The sequence below is a fragment of the Oncorhynchus tshawytscha genome, linkage group LG09, assembly GCF_018296145.1.
Source record: "Oncorhynchus tshawytscha isolate Ot180627B linkage group LG09, Otsh_v2.0, whole genome shotgun sequence".
NCBI classification, from domain to species: domain Eukaryota; kingdom Metazoa; phylum Chordata; class Actinopteri; order Salmoniformes; family Salmonidae; genus Oncorhynchus; species Oncorhynchus tshawytscha.
Genome location: NC_056437.1, coordinates 78,064,146 through 78,081,144, shown reverse-complemented (window position 1 = coordinate 78,081,144; position 16,999 = coordinate 78,064,146). Strand labels below are relative to the sequence as shown.

The window sequence follows — 16,999 nt, the reverse complement described above, 5'->3', positions numbered from 1 at the left end:
TAGATGTGTATGAAAATGTTTATTTTTATTTTTATTATACAGTATATCCATTCTTTAGCCCGGAATGGAATGTTCGTATCCTGTATATTTGACTGTGATATCTGGTTGTCTCACCTAGCAATTTTAAGATGAAGGCACTTACTGCAAGTCGCTCTGGATAAGCAATGACGAAACAAAGTTTGTATATATTGATGTCACAAATGTATCATTTGTACATTTCTTTATACAAATGTAGTTTATTTGTCATATTTAACTGTGTTAAACCTAGCAGTACTACTTATTTATCTGAGAGGGAGGTGGATATATAATATTTTGCAAAAAATATGATTTTCTTGTCTCTGAAATTAAACCATCAAGTGATAGATTTTAAACAAATACATGTCTGTCATTGAACAACCCCATGCCATGATTAGATAGTGAAAAAACAGACCAATCTCTTTCATAATTTCTTCAAACAATAAAAGCTAATTTATCGACATTTCTGAAAATGTATATAGAGCGTGAAGTGTTTAACTCATACAGCTTGGGTGGTTTACAATAGTGAGTTTTCAGGTTAAGGGGTGCATACCTTCAATTATTTGGATGGGATACAGGCTTTATAAAGGATGAATGGATTCTTCCTTATGTAGCTGCTTACAGAAGTTGACCAACTCATTGGCTGTCAAGTTATAAATATAATGTCCACTACTCCAAATGTAATTGAATGATTCCATGTTTCTCAGCCATGATAAATTATTGTTTAATTCTACATGTCACCTACAGTTCGGCTTCCATATAATAAACATGATTGTTTATTGTTTATTGCTGTATGTAGAACCTATATCAAGTCACTTGACCAAAGGCCACAGAATCAAAAGCCGAAACCTAGGAATCACACAATGTTTATTTTGTGTCAAACGCAAAGAGGTGAACAGACACTGAATGTGGCTGAAATCCAACCGATTGTTATTGTGCAGACATCCATAGAGTCCTTTTTAGTGAGTGGCCATGTTTTAAAGACACTTCAGTTTGTTTCTTACTGGAACTCAGGCTTCTGTGTACCTGCTTAAACATAACAGACATCAAACTGTGCAGGTGAGAATGAAGCAAATACCTCTAAAATAGTGAAGGCTGCTAATAATGGCCAGAATGAAGTGAACAGAATGGTATCAAACACATGGTTTTCATGTGTTTAATACCATTCCATGAACACCATTCCAGACATTATTAGGAGCCATCCTCCCCTCAGCAGCCTCCACTGCAGTCTAAAAGTAGTACTATGTTGACTAAAATGTAACCCAAGGTTACTAATCTTTGTGCAGGTTCAGATATTCCCCAGCAGTCTATAGGCATGTGGTGACTTCAGTTCTGCTCAAAATGTATTCAATGTCAACCAGTTTTGTAACAAGAAGTGTCAAAAGTTGAGTAATCAATAAAAAGATAAGATATTGAATACATAGAATGGTTACATGTGAATTACTTTACACAGATAGTAGGCAGGACAAAGAGAGTTACACACATTCAATTGTTAACTTAACACTGGTGCAGCAGCTCAAACATAAAATGCAGATTCCATTTAAAAAAAATTATCATCAGAGAATTTAAAACAGGCAGGCAATATAATGACTCGGAAGTCAAACATGAAACTACTTTTTTATTATATTTAAACTACATTAGAACAGCATGAACTTTGAACTTACCCTAGCTCTATCTATTGCATTCTCAGTGTCACCAGATCACGAACTTCTGACATAAATGCCTGTCAATTGTAATCCAAACCTGACAAAACCACGGGACTCCACTTTTGACACCTGAATAAGTTTGTCTCTTTGTGCCTATGAGAGATCTGAAGCCTTTGACCCTCCTCTCTGCACAACATACTTGTGTCTGAGCGTTGTAATTGCATGGTTCCTGCATCATAACATATCTCCCTTCCCAGTCAGATCCAAGCCTGATAAAGTTCCTTTGGGAGAAGAAGTTCAGACTTTATGAGGAAAATGTGTATTTCAAAGTATCTTGCCCCATAAGTGAATACGTTGTTTGACATGTCTTTTGTCGTGTTGTTTCAAGTGACAACATTAGACTGCGGTGTAATGCATATCATCTCTGCAGTTCATGTAAAGCGGTGATTCAGGATAGCTTATAAATTATTTTAATGAACAAATGAATGTGAACATTTTTATTTCAGAATCTAGACAAACTCCATATGTTAGAGCACACTATAAAAGAGGATAATGACACTAAGATGTTGTCTGTATCATGTACAGTTCACAGGTTATAGGTGTCACGTTCTGACCTTAGTTCCTTTGTTTTGTCTTTGTTTTAGTATGGTCAGGGCGTGAGTTGGGGTGGGCAGTCTATGTTCTTTTTCTCTAATTTTGGATTTCTGTGCTTGGCCTGGTATGGTTCTCAATCAGAGGCAGCTGTCAATCGTTGTCCCTGATTGAGAACCATACTTAGGTAGCCTGGTTTCACCTTTGAGTTGTGGGTGATTATTTTCTGTTCTGTGTTTTTCTTCACCGTATAGGACTGTTCGTTTGTCGGTTTTTCCAGTGTTCAGTTGTTTCATTAAAGAATATGAACACGTACAACGCTGTACATTGGTCCTCCTCTTCTTCCACCCACGACAAGCGTTACAATAGGGTCTTACAGGAGGCGTGTAAAATGGCCACTTTCATCGTGATTTTCAAAAACATTGTTTGTGATACAAATGTAAAAAGCATGTTAAACATCCTTTCGCTGAAGTTTCTATGCGAGATCTGCCAAAACAATCTCTTTGCAAGATCACCCCCGCTGGCATGGAATCGCCCACTGAACAACCCTGATCTAGATCCTCCCGTCCTATAATTTTCCTATTACTCTATCTGACCTAAAAACATGTTCCAGCACTTTTTACAGCTCTTTAAATCACTGTGAGTGTGAGTGGTATAACCAGAGAACTTTTACATTTTAATATTGTTTGAAAACTTGAAAAGCGTCCTGGATTGATTCCCCTCTTCCCCTGGAGTCAAACTCACCACTTCCTGCCACCACGGCTCAAAAAAGCATATTCTCCGTTGACGTTACCTCAGCAGTGCCGGCCTGTAACTGACCCTCTTTTCTTTTGTCTTCCATGGTTTGCTCTGTCCTCCCTATTTCATTATCTCTGTGGCCAAAGCATTAAACGAACTGGCCACAACCTCATGACTAACGCTAGCAGACAGAACCTCATGTGTTTCTCCTGACTATTGTGTGTGATGTCACTGACAGCAGTGGTCATGCTGATCACCATTGTATTCCTGCTCTTTTCTTTTGAACACACTTCCTTCACAACTATTGGCAATTGAGGAGTCACAGATTCAAGACTGAACTATAGCTGAGAAGTTGAACTTGTTCAACGAATCAGTTGACTGAAACTTTCAGTGAAAAAGTCAAGTTACCAGACAGAAATATGGTAAACAAATCTCTTCCTGATGTTGTAACTTGAATATTTAATTGCATACGTCACATGCTTCGTAAACAACAGGTTTAGACTAACAGTGAAATGCTTACTTACGGCCCTTCCCAACAATGCAGAGAGAAAGAAAATAGAGAAATAATAGAAAAGTAAAATACTTAATAATAAATACATAATGAGTAACAATAACTTGCCTATATACACAGGGGGCCAGTACCGAGCTGTCGGGAGCTTCATGAAATGGGTTTCCATGGCCGAGAAGCCTAAGATCACCATGCTCAATGCCAACCATCGGCTGGAGTGGTGTAAAGGTCGCCGCCATTGGACTGTGGAGGAGTGGAAACGCGTTCTCTGGAGTGATGAATCACGTTTCAACATCTGGCAGTCTAACGGACAAATCTGGGTTTGGCGGATGCCAGGACAATGCTACCTGCCCCAATGCATAGTGCCAACTGTAAAGTTTGGTGGAAAAGGAATAATGGTCTGGAGCTATGCCCCTTAGCTCCATGGTTTGGGCTAGGCCCCTTAGCTCCAGTGAAGCGAAATCTTAACGATACAGCATTCAATGACTTTCTAGATGATTCTGTGCTTCCAACTTTGTGGCAACAGTTCAGGGGAGGCCCTTTCCTGTTTCAGCATGAAAATGCCCCCGTGCACAAAATGAGGTCCATACAGAAATGGTTTGTCGAGATCGGTGTGGAAGAACTTGACTGGCCTACACAGAGCCCGGGCCTCAACCCCATCAAATACCTTTGGGATGTATTGGAACACTGACTGCGAGCCAGGCCTAATCAGTGCCTGACCTCACTAATGCTCTTGCGGCTGCATGGAAGCAAGTCCACGCAGCAATATTCCATCATCATCTAGTGGAAAGCCTTCCCAGCAGAGTGGTGGCTGTTATAGCAGCAATGGGGGGACCAACCACATATTATTGCCCATAATTTTGCAATGAGTTACCACATACTTTTGGTCATGTACTGTGTGTACATATAACTAGCAATATTAAGCCAGATAAAAACTGTAGTAGCAATGCATATGATGAGCCAAAAAGTTTGTAGAAAAAGGGTCAATGCAGATAGTCCGGGTAGCTATTTGGTTTACTATTTAGCAAACAATTTAGCAGTCTTATGGCTTGGGGGCAGACGCTGAATATGTGGATGTTGCCAGGAACTACCTTGATTTCCTCAACAACATTTAGTTGAAGACAGTGCCTCCCTGTGGTATCTTAAGTTATGGAGGAAAGAAAATGTCCACCATCTGTGAACAGGTTCTTCTGCACCCTGCCCACAGTGTTACCTGTCTGACTTGATATGCTATTCCAACTATTTGCTGTTAGCCAGCCTGCCAGCTTAGTGGAGTCTGCCTCTAGCACAGTCAGTGTAGTCAGCTCAGCTATCCCCATTGTCTGTGCCTCGACCTGGGTTGGGCAAAACTAAACATGGCGGTGTTCACCTTAGCAATCTCACTAGGATAAAGACCTCGTCCATTCCTGTCATTATTGAAAGAGATCGTGATTCCTCACATCTCAAAATAGGGCTACTTAATGTTAGATCCCTTACTTCAAAGGCAATTATAGTCAATGAACTAATCACTGATCATAATCTTGATGTGATTGGCTTGACTGAAACATGGCTTAAGCCTGATGAATTTACTGTGTTAAATGAGGCCTCACCTCCTGGTTACACTAGTGACCATATCTCCCGTGCATCCCGCAAAGGCGGAGGTGTTGCTAACATTTACAATACAAAAAAAATGACGTTTTCGTCTTTTGAGCTTCTAGTCATGAAATCTATGCAGCCTACTCAATCACTTTTTATAGCTACTGCTTACAGGCCTCCTGGGCCATATACAGCGTTCCTCATTGACTTCCCTGAATTCCTATCGGACCTTGTAGTCATGGCAGATAATATTGTAATTTTTGGTGACTTTAATATTCACATGGAAAAGTCCACAGACTCACTCCAAAAGGCTTTCGGAGCCATCATCGACTCAGTGGGTTTTGTCCAACATGTCTCTGGACCTACTCACTGTCCCAGTCATACTCTGGACCTAGTTTTGTCCCATGGAATAAATGTTGTGGATCTTAATGTTTTTCCTCATAATCCTGGACTATCGGACCACCATTTTATTACATTTGCAATTGCAACAAATAATCTGCTCAGATCCCAACCAAGGAGCATCAAAAGTCGTGCTATAAATTCACAGACAACACAAAGATTCCTTGATGCCCTTCCAGACTCCCTCAGCCTACCCAAGGAAGTCAGAGGACAAAAATCAGTTAACCACCTAACTGAGGAACTCAATTTAACCTTGCGCAATACCCTAGATGCAGTTGCACCCCTAAAAACTAAAAACATTTCTCATAAGAAACTAGCTCCCTGGTATACAGAAAATACCTGAGCTCTGAAGCAAACTTCCAGAAAATTGGAACGGAAATGGCTCCACACCAAACTGAAAGTCTTCCGACTAGCTTGGAAAGACAGTACCGTGCAGTACCGAAGAGCCCTTACTGCTGCTCGATCATCCTATTTTTCCAACTTAATTGAGGAAAATAAGAACAATCCAAAATGTATTTTTATACTGTTGCAAAGCTAACTAAAAAGCAGCATTCTCCAAGTGAGGATGGCTTTCACTTCAGCAGTAATAAATTCATGAACTTTGAGGAAAAGATCATGATTATTAGAAAGCAAATTACGGACTCCTCTTTAAATCTGCGTATTCCTTCAAAGCTCAGTTGTCCTGAGTCTGCACAACTCTGCCAGGACCTAGGATCAAGAGAGACACTCAAGTGTTTTAGTACTATATCTCTTGACACAATGATGAAAATAATCATGGCCTCTAAACCTTCAAGCTGCATACTGGACCCTATTCCAACTAAACTACTGAAAGAGCTGCTTCCTGTGCTTGGCCCTCCTATGTTGAACATAATAAACGGCCCTCTATCCACCGGATGTGTACCAAACTCACTAAAAGTGTCTAATAAAGCCTCTCTTGAAAAAGCCAAACCTTGACCCAGAAAATATAAAAAACTATCGGCATATATCGAATTTTCCATTCCTCTCAAAAAATTTAGAAAAGGCTGTTGTGCAGCAACTCACTGCCTTCCTGAAGACAAACAATGTATATGAAATGCTTCAGTCTGGTTTTAGACCCCATCATTGCACTGAGACTGCACTTGTGAAGGTGGTAAATGACCTTTTAATGGCATCAGACCGAGGCTCTGCATCTGTCCTCGTGCTCCTAGACCTTAATGCTGCTTTTGATACCATTGATCACCACATTCTTTTGGAGAGATTGGAAACCCAAATTGGTCTAGATCTAAACCTGGCCTGGTTTAGATCTTATCTGTCGGAAAGATATCAGTTTGTCTCTGTGAATGGTTTGTCCTCTGACAAATCAACTGTAAATTTTGGTGTTCCTCACGGTTCCGTTTTAGGACCACTGTTGTTTTCACTATATATTTTACCTCTTGGGGATGTCATTCGAAAACACAATGTTAACTTTCACTGCTATGCTGATGACACACAGCTGTACATTTCAATGAAACCTGGTGAAGCCCCAAAATTGCCCTCGCTAGAAGCCTGTGTTTCAGACATAAGGAAGTGGATGGCTGCAAACTTTCTACTTTTAAACTCGGACAAAACAGAGATGCTTGTTCTAGGTCCCAAGAAACAAAGAGATCTTCTGTTGAATCTGACAATTAATCTTAATGGTTGTACAGTCGTCTCAAATAAAACTGTAAAGGACCTCGGCGTTACTCTGGACCCTGATCTCTCTTTTGACGAACATATCAAGACTGTTTCAAGGACAGCTTTTTTCCATCTACGTAACATTGCAAAAATCAGAAACTTTCTGTCCAAAAATGATGCAGAAAAATGAATCCATGCTTTAATTCTAGGTTAGACTACTGCAATGCTCTACTTTCCGGCTACCCGGATAAAGCACTAAATAAACTTCGGTTAGTGCTAAATACGGCTGCTAGAATCCTGACTAGAACCCCAAAATTTGATCATATTACTCCAGTGCTAGCCTCCCTACACTGGCTTCCTGTCAAGGCAAGGGCTGATTTCAAGGTTTTACTGCTAACCTACAAAGCATTACATGGCCTTGCTCCTACCTATCTCTCTGATTTGGTCCTGCCATACATACCTACACGTACGCTACGGTCACAAGACGCAGGCCTCCTAATTGTCCCTAGAATTTCTAAGCAAACAGCTGGAGGCAGGGCTTTCTCCTATAGAGCTCCATTTTTTTTATGGAATGGTCTGCCTACCCATGTGAGAGACGCAAACTCGGTCTCAACCTTTAAGTCTTTACTGAAGACTCATCTCTTCAGTGGGTCATATGATTGAGTGTAGTCTGGCCCACGAGTGTTAAGGTGAACGGAAAGGCTCTGGAGCAACGAACCACCCTTCCTGTCTCTGCCTGGCCGGTTCCCCTCTTTCCACTGGGATTCTCTGCCTCTAACCCTATTACAGGGGCTGAGTCACTGGCTTACTGGTGTTCTTTCATGCCGTCCCTAGGAGGGGTGTGTCACTTGAGTGGGTTGAGTCACTGATGTGATCTTCCTGTCTGGGTTGGCGCCCCCCTTGGGTTATGCCGTGGCGGAGATATTTGTGGGCTATACTCTGCCTTGTCTCAGGATGGTAAGTTGGTGGTTGAAGATATCCCTCTAGTGGTGTGGGGGCTGTGCTTTGGCATAGTGGGTGGGGTTATTTCCTTCCTGTTTGGCCCTGTCGGATGGGGCCACAGTGTCTCCTGACCCCTCCTGTCTCAGCCTCCAGTATTTATGCTGCCGTAGTTGATGTGTCGAGGGGCTAGGATCAATTTGTTATATCTGGAGTACTTCTTCTGTCTTATCAGGTGTCCTGTGTGAATTTAAGTGTGCTCTCTCTAATTCTCTCTTTCTCTCTATCTGTCTCTCTCTCGGAGGACCTGAGCCCTAGGACCATGCCTCAGGACTACCTGGCATGATGACTCCTTGCTGTCCCCAGTCCACCTGTCCATGCCGCTGCTCCAGTTCCAACTGTTCTGCCTGCAGCTATGGAATCCTGACCTGTTCACCGGACGTGCTACCTGTCCCAGACCTATTATTTGACCATGCTGGTCATTTATGAACATTTGAACATCTTGGCCATGTTCTGTTATAATCTCCACCCGGCACAGCCAGAAGAGGACTGGCCACCCCTCATAGCCTGATTCCTCTCTAGGTTTCTTCCTAGGTTTTGGCCTTTCTAGGGAGTTTTTCCTAGCCAACGTGCTTCAACACCTGCAATGCTTGCTGTTTGGGGTTTTAGGCTGGGTTTCTGTACAGCACTTTGAGATATCAGCTGATGTACGAAGGGCTATATAAATAAATTTGATTTGATACTATTACTCTATGAACTGTAAAAGGCCCCGTAAAGGCCCCATGTAAAGGCCCCATGTAACCTTTAATCAACAATCATCCCTTCATAGGCACATACATAGTGTGAGGGAAAGACTGTGGCCCCAATGCGATCAAATAGGCAAGTCGCACTGCAGGTTCACTACTTACAACCACTTTACAGATAATACTTTTACCTGTGTCTGTGTTGGAGATGGAGAAGTGGGAGTGATAACAGGTGTAGGTTCAGCCACAGCAGCAGGACTCACTGTCGGGGCCTTCTCCACTATTATAGGGGACTCATCCAGCTTCAGGTCCAATATGGATTCATAAATATGCTCAGTGTCCTCCTTCGATTCGTCCTCAGGCTCCACACTAGATTTCTCATTTTCTCCCTCCTCCAGCTCCAGAGGACATTCCGGCTCTTTCAGAGGTTCCTGATGGGGAATCCCGCCACCGGTGACCTCGGCATCAGGAATGAGGGACCTCTCCACTGGGATGGCCTGGGAGGGCCGTTGGAGGGGGTCAGCTGGGTTGAAGCTGGGGGCTCGGGGGTTCAGGGAGAGAGGATCCTCCACCGACAGGGAAGAGCCGAAGAGCACACCGGAACTCAGGCTTAATTGCTTCTTGTGTTTGGCACTATTGTTGGCTTGAGGCGAGGGCACTGTTAAGGGGACCTCAAGGGCAACGGTGGAGTGAAGGCCCGGCAGAGAGTCGTTCAGCTCGCCGCTCTTCAATGCCCTGGGAGACGGGTCGTGGAATTCTAAGGGTACGCCAAATGTGGACATGCGGTGCTCAGTCTTCTGATGTCTCTTCGGGGAGCGGAGACGGATAGTCACCTCATCTCCTGCCCTCGTTTCTGCCCGGTCTGGTACGGAGTGCTTTGGGACTGGCACTGGCACCGGCTCAGGAACCGGGACCAAATCAGGACTGGGTGGGTCAGCAAAGTCCAGCGGGGATGGGAACTCTGCGGGGAGCTCCTTGACGTATTTAGCAGGTATATAGAAGGGCCTTGCAAGCTCGTTCTTCCTCACGTGCCACCAGTGGTCGTTGGTCTTGGCCAGCAGGATGTATCGTTCGTTGGGCTTGATGGACACCAGGCCCCCGTCGCGGCCCGTGTACTCGTACTCAAACTCTACCAGCACCAGCCCCATGTTGCACACCAAGGAGGACATTGTGGCAGCGTGGTGGCCGTGGCAGTGTCTGTTGTGGCTACACCCCCTCTCTTCCCCCAAGGACGGTCAAGGCTCCACTGCAGCCCTCCTAAAGGGAACAAAAAATATATAAAAATTGGATCACTACATTACTCATACTTTACAAAGGTATTGCATTACCTTACTGTCCTTGTAGATATACAGTATGTGTCACGCCCTGGTCAAAGTATTTTGAGTCATTGTCCATTTGGAAGACCCATTTGCGACCAAGCTTTAACTTCCTGACTGATGTCAATATATCCACATAATTTTCCTCCCTCATGATGCCATCTATTTGGTGAAGTACACCAGTCCCTCCTGCAAAAAAGCACCCCCACAACATGATGCTGCCACCCCCGTGCTTCACTGTTGGGATGTTCTTCGCAAGCCTCCCCCTTTTTCCTCCAAACATAATGATGGTCATTATGGCCAAACAGTTCCATTTTTGTTTCATCAGACCAGAGGACATTTCTCCAAAAGTACGATATTTGTCCCCATGTGCAGTTGCAAACCGTAGTCTGGCTTTTTTTATGGCAGTTTTGGAGCAGTGGCCTCTTCTTTGCTGAGCGGCCTTTCAAGTTATGTTGATATAGGACTCGTTTTACTGTAGATATAGACACTTTTGTACCTGTTTTCGCCAGCATCGTCACAAGGTCCTTTGCTGTTGTTCTGGGATTGATTTGCACTTTTCGCAAATCAATCATCTCTAGTTCATCTTTAGGAGACAGAACCCGTCTCCTTCCTGAGCGGTATGACAGCTGCGTGGTCCCGTGGTGTTTATACTTGCGTACTATTGTTTGTACAGATGAACGTGGTACCTTCAGGCTTTTGGAAATTGCTCCCAAGGATGAACCAGACTTGTGAAGGTCTACAATTGTTTTCTGGGGTCTTGGCTGATTCATTTTGATTTTCCATGATGTCAAGCAAAGAGGCACTGAGTTTGAAGGTAGGCCATGAAATACATCCACAGGTACAACTCCAATTGACTCAAATGATGTCAATTAGCCTATCAGAAGCTTCTAAAGCCATAACATAATTTTCTGGAATTTTCCAAGTTGTTTAAAGGCACAGTCACTGGAATTGTGATACAGTGAATTATACGTTAAATAATCTGTCTGTAAACAATTGTTGGAAAAATGACTTGTGTCATGCACAAAGTAGATGTCCTGACCGACTTGCCAAAACTATAGTTTGTTAACAAGAAATTTGTGGAGTGGTTGAAAAACTAGTTTTAATGACTTCTACCTAAGTGTATGTAAACGTCCGACTTCAACTGTACATCTTCACATTTTTAAATATACATATACATATTGCAGTACACATGATTTTGTCACTATCAAATGGTATATCTGTATATGTGAATGTGTACGTTAGGTCATTTCAGTTGAAGCACCAACACTACAGAATATGTTCAGCAAACACGGCAGATCTCTCGATGGCCACGACCCACACGCCCATTGTCAACAGATAATGTTTAACTTCAAAGATTACCAAGCTGCCAAGTGGTCACACACACACTACCAGTAGATATAATAGTCAACCCCCTATAGCTCTATATCATGACAGCACTGCTTGTGACACATCTGGACATCTGTCAATCCAGCAAATGTGGAAATGACCTGTCATGATAATGCTGTTCTCCATTTAGAAGTTTCATATAAGTCCTTTCAGGAAGTTGGGTGGAATGCATTTGATTTGGTTGATATGCATGTCCATTTTAGGGCTTAAAATGTACTGTTTCAAGCCCTAAAATGGACAGATGTTATGTCATGTAAAAAGCAGAACATGTCATATGTTCCCTTTTAGCTTTCCTAAATGATTGTTCTGACTATGCATGTCATCAGATTGTGTTAGCCTGTTAAGCTAAACCCTAGGTATTATCTTGGGGAGCCAATGCAAGTATTCAGGTCTCTGGCAAGCATTGTCACCTCTTGTTGCACTAACTAGCTAGTTTGGTAGAGTATAATGTATAATGGTAGAGTATAATGTCATTTGGTAGAGGATGATATTTTCATGGTCATTGTAAATATTACAGATTTTCCCTGACTGGTGAAAAATCACAGCACCGGAAGCCTTTCCTAAGCTTTAAACATCCTATAAATACCTTGTCTCTCCTCTCCTCTGTGTGTTTGTCTGTCCCAGTCAATCATTTGGCTAACCCTTGTTTTCAGGATTTTAATGAATATCTGCATTGTTTGATTTGCGAGTGTGACAGTTTAGTGGTAGTTCCTTCCTCTCTTTGGGCTGGCTGGGCTGGGTCGTACACAAAGAGAGAAGCAGGAAAAAGTAGTGTTGTTCTCAGCAACATGCCAAAATATATCATAACACCGAGCAGTCCATGGCAGGCCAGACATCATGAAACAGGATGTGCTCGCGATGGAAACCGTTTCTCATCACAGATCTGGGAGCAGCATACCCTACACTAATACCCTTGTACTAACTGTAATCCTTAGGGGTCAAAACTGACCTTAGATCAGCTGAAAGGTCACATGCATGCACATACAATGCACGCCCACACATGTGCATAAACAGACCTCACCTCACACACAATAGGAAAATTCCATATCCATTTTGACATCATAGCCTGTTTTGGTCTTGTTTAAAAAGTGAGAACGAGTTGACCTCTCTCCTCAATGCCAATTTAGAGCAGTCAAAAGATGTTGACATAGAAACCAAGTGAACCCTCTTTGTCTCACATCTCGAGAATATCACACAGACACACACCCACACACATATATGTCTCTCTTATCTCAGACCACAACGATAAACCACACACTGTCTACCACTCAAGGAAACACAACTCTCTTTAACCTAAGGGAAATGGTGGTATTTGCCTATTTCAACACTGAAAATGAAAATACATTGCATTTGTGTGCTTGTTCTATGTTTTTATATCAGTATTCTGCAGGTAGATCTTTATAATTACTAATGACTGACACTCTGCATAATGCTTGCCATTGTGTGCAGGTCCAAATACCAGTAGTCAAACACAATGACAGTGTATTTTAACACTACATAGCATACAGCATGTTCTTGTACAGGTGTATCCTCTCAATAGATTTGTCTTATGCACCAACTTCTCTTAGAACAACACAGTGCAGCTTGAGCAATTCCCATAGACCAGTAGTAGAACAGCCCACAGAGCACGTCTGCTAATGCTACAACGTGTCTGGCTTGTATTTCTGGCCTAACCTGATTCTACTACGTGATCAGATGTGCTCACTGCTCAGGTAATTAACCAGTGACGAAGGACTGACAATCAAAAATAACTCTGGGGAGGGAGAGGGGACAAGGCAGGGCTAGTCATGTGATATATCCTTTCTGTGTCTGTCGCTGCAGTGGGCAGAAAGAGAGATGAGAGATTGAGAGAACTTAGAGAAAGAGAAAATGAGAGGGTTTAGAGAAAGAGAGAGAGGGGAGAAAGATAGAGAAGGGGAAAAGAGAAAAAAATCACTGGCCAGCTATTCCCTTTATCCCTCTCTACTTTGTTTACACTGTAAACACTGGCCCCTTCCAGCTCCACCTCTGCATGGAACCTGTAAGCCACTCCCATCATTCACTCCAACCTAACAACAAAACTGGTTAACAGACTGGATGACATATTAGGTGGGACTCCAGTGCAAGGCAGTGCATTTCAATTGAATAACCTACACCATTCCATAGTCATTTTTAGGCCTTGGGGATGTTTTGTGGATTATCTGTTCAGAGTCAGACCTACATCTGTAGCAGCTGAGCCATCCTCCCTATATCACTGACAACCAGCTCCAGCATGCCCGAATAGCAGAGTGGGTCCTCTGCAGAGGGCAGAACCACCACAGCCTGAGAGAGCAGAGGGTGGAGACGGAGAGAGCGGAACAGCCCAGCCACTGTTTCTACACTGAATAGAGGGAGGGAGTTGGCCCATCGGAATGGCAATCCTGTGGTTTACCAAAGGAACAGAAACCCAAGAAGGGAGCGCCTAACCCGTCTCCAGAGATAAAGCCACACAAACTCTCAGTGCCAAGCTCACTGCTCATGTGTCCATATCTCCTAACATGACATAACAAATAGGGCTTTGTGAAAATGCAGAGTTTCATAGGATTGAACTAGGGCGCTTCTTGTAGAGAAAAGTAACCTGTTTGATGACTTGATAACATTTCAGTGACTCCCTCCCTCTGGGAAAGAACAGAAAGGGAGAAGAATGATCGATATGCTCAATGCAGTGATTCATCATGTCAGTGCAAGTCAGAAAAGAGTGCCCGTCCCAGCAAACTTTTTCTGGGTCTCAAAACGTTCCCAAAATGCTTATAAAATGTTTTCAGAACAGATTCTGTACATTGTTCTTGCCTTTCACTGTACCATTTCAATCACACACATGCATTTATTTCTTACAATGCACAATGTTTTCATAACTTTATCACGTGTGATTGTAGACTTTTTGTGTTCAGAAAGAGTCTGTTGTAGCATGAATGTCTTAACACTTTCTCAGAACTCAAAATAACAAATACAGTATCTAACCCTCAACCAACATCCTTGCTGGGTTGGTATCTATGCTGTTGAGGAACACCCTCCAACTCAAAAAGGCTGATGAAAAGGGAGAACAATTGGAGGCAGATCCCATTTAGCCTGTGTTTAAATACGGAAACCTCTCTTTTTCCTCTGGTTGGGCTCCCTTTGACCTCGCTCAGTGTCTCTGGTTCCTGGCCGGATGTCTAGGATGAAAAAGAGTAAGGCTGCGCTGCTTAGCTTACCCCTGCAAATATGGGACAGCTCTGAACTGTGGCGCTCCACACTCCCAGGCCTCGACATTAAACCTTGTTACAAATTTAGCACTGCTCTCTATTCTCTAATTTGGTTAACCTTTCAAATAAGGCTATGCTGAGCTCAAGGCAGAACAATGGCGCATAAACTTAGAGCTTTAAAGATTCAAGAGAAAAGCAGTGATGGTGGTTAATGCAACCACATTAAATGGGTAGCTGAGTGGGTAGAGCGTTGGGCCAGTAACTGAAAGGTTGCTAGAATCCCTGAACTGACAAGGTAAAACATCTGTTGTTCTTCCCCTGAACAAGGCAGTTAACCCACTGTTCCTAGGCTGTCATTGTAAATAAGAATTTGTTCTTAACTGACTTGCCTAGTTAAATAAATAAAAGTAGTCACATAACCACTATGAACCAATGGTTCATTTCTGCTATTCAAAAATGAACCAAAACACCTGAACAAGGTGATGTTGGTTTGTGAGACCACAGAAGTGTCTCAATAGGAGGGAGGGTGGACTTGCTGAAATATGTCCTGCACAGATGTAGGATCTATATTGTCGCAGCAAATTAATCCTGCAGCAACAGGACTTGAAAGTTTAGTCCATAATGTTTCTTTTGATCGGTGGTTATGGTGTTAGCAGGCCAAAAGTAGGTTACATGAAAAGTCTGATACTGTTAAAACAACCCTATGTGAGAGTGTGTGTTTTCAGTGAATGTATGTAAAGCTCATCTGCATTTGCTGTGGTGCAGGGACACTCTCATCAACAAAAAAAGGGATCTAATTAAGATCCTACACCTGTATGTGTATAACCGAGCCCGCGGCACTACCCTCTTTCCCTCCACACCCACCCCAACCAGGCAGGGGCAGGAATGTAGTGTGAGTGCTCCAGGGACACATACACTCAATATGTTCCTGTCCCGTAAACACACCCAACAACACACTCAACAACACACCCAACAACACATTCAACAACACACTCAAAACAGAGAAAGAGAGGAATATAAAGGGACACCCATACTATCTCTGAATGTATGGCTGTCATAAAATCGAATGCTGAGATTAGCCACAGAAAGCGATGAAAAACTAAACCCAAAGGTGAAGGTTTAGATATGTATATGAACCACTGGGGTGTTGACCAAACACCACAAGATCATTCTCAGAGATCAACACGTGACACAATCGTAATTTTCCTGAGTGATTCGCATGTGACAGAATCACAACAACATCCATGGTGAACATTCACCCTTTCACTAAGTGTGTGATTGGTCAAACACAGACAACAACAGCCAAACAGCAGTCACACACTGGGCATCTAAGGTTAAACTTGTGTTGTTTTCATACATTCGAATAAGAGCCCTCTTTCCTGGCTTGTTAAATAAAGGTCCTACTTCCCTACAGAACCCTCAAACAACATTTCTGCCATGGCACAAAAACCACAAAAAAAAACACTTCTCGGTAACAAGGTGTGATAAGGTACAACAATCACAACAGAAATAAGTCTATTAAAAGGTTTTTGTAGAAAATGTACCTGGAGCCTGAGGACAGCAGAACCATCCTATAGCCTGTGTTCCCAGCTCCCACGGTTTCTTCAGCAGAGTCCCAGATCTCACGAACAGGTTGCTCTGTTCTGTCTTTCACTCTTTTCTTCTCACTGATCCCCCCCTGCCCTCTCCTTCTTCTTCCTCTGGCCGGCCTCCACTCCCCTCCTCCGCTTTCTGTCTTTTCACCTGGGGCTGAAAGGTTCCAGCTCTGGTTGGAAGAGCTCTGGGCAGTGTGTGTGTGTGAGAGAGAGAATGTGTGTGTGTGTGCGTGTGTGTGCGTGTGTGTGTGTGTGTGTGTGTGTGTGTGTGTGCGTGCGTGCGTGTGTGTGTGTGTGAGGGAGAGTGCTCTTTGTGTGTGTGCCGGTCGCAGCTTGCCTGCCTCTTCTGTCTGCATTCATTTCCTGTTCTAGCGCGCACATCCCCGCTTCAGAGAAGTGAGAGGCAGAGCGACAGGAAGAAAGAGTGAGACAGACAGAGAGAGAGAGAGAGAGAACAAACACCATTGTAAATACAACCCATATGTATGTTTATTTATTTTCCCTTTTGTACTTTAACTATTTGCACATCGTTACACACTGAATATAGACATAATATAACATTTGACATTTCTTTATTCTTTTGGAACTTCTGTGAGTGTAAGGTTTACTGTTAATTTGGATTGTTTATTTCACTTTTGTTTATTATCTACTTCACTTGCTTTGGCAAAGTTAACATATGTGTCCCATACCAATAAAGCCCTTAAATTGAA

General features: G+C 42.9%; 1 protein-coding gene across 6 annotated transcripts in view; it reads right to left on the bottom strand.

Annotated features, from left to right (window-relative positions):
• LOC112258776 (rho GTPase-activating protein 12) overlaps window positions 1–16,595 on the bottom strand; it is a 47,277-nt gene extending 30,682 nt beyond the window's left edge. For 3 of the 6 annotated variants that reach the window (XM_024433344.2, XM_024433345.2, XM_024433346.2), the window contains exons 1-2: window positions 16,239–16,595; window positions 8,978–10,043 (exon numbers count right to left, since the gene is read on the bottom strand). In XM_024433344.2, coding sequence (XP_024289112.1) covers window positions 8,978–9,955 — 978 coding nt within the window. In that variant the 5' untranslated portion in view covers window positions 9,956–10,043; window positions 16,239–16,595. The remainder of the gene's footprint in view (window positions 1–8,977; window positions 10,044–16,238) is intronic. The other 3 variants (XM_024433341.2, XM_024433340.2, XM_024433343.2) reach the window with 3 other exon arrangements.
• Window positions 16,596–16,999: the final 404 nt, after the last annotated feature.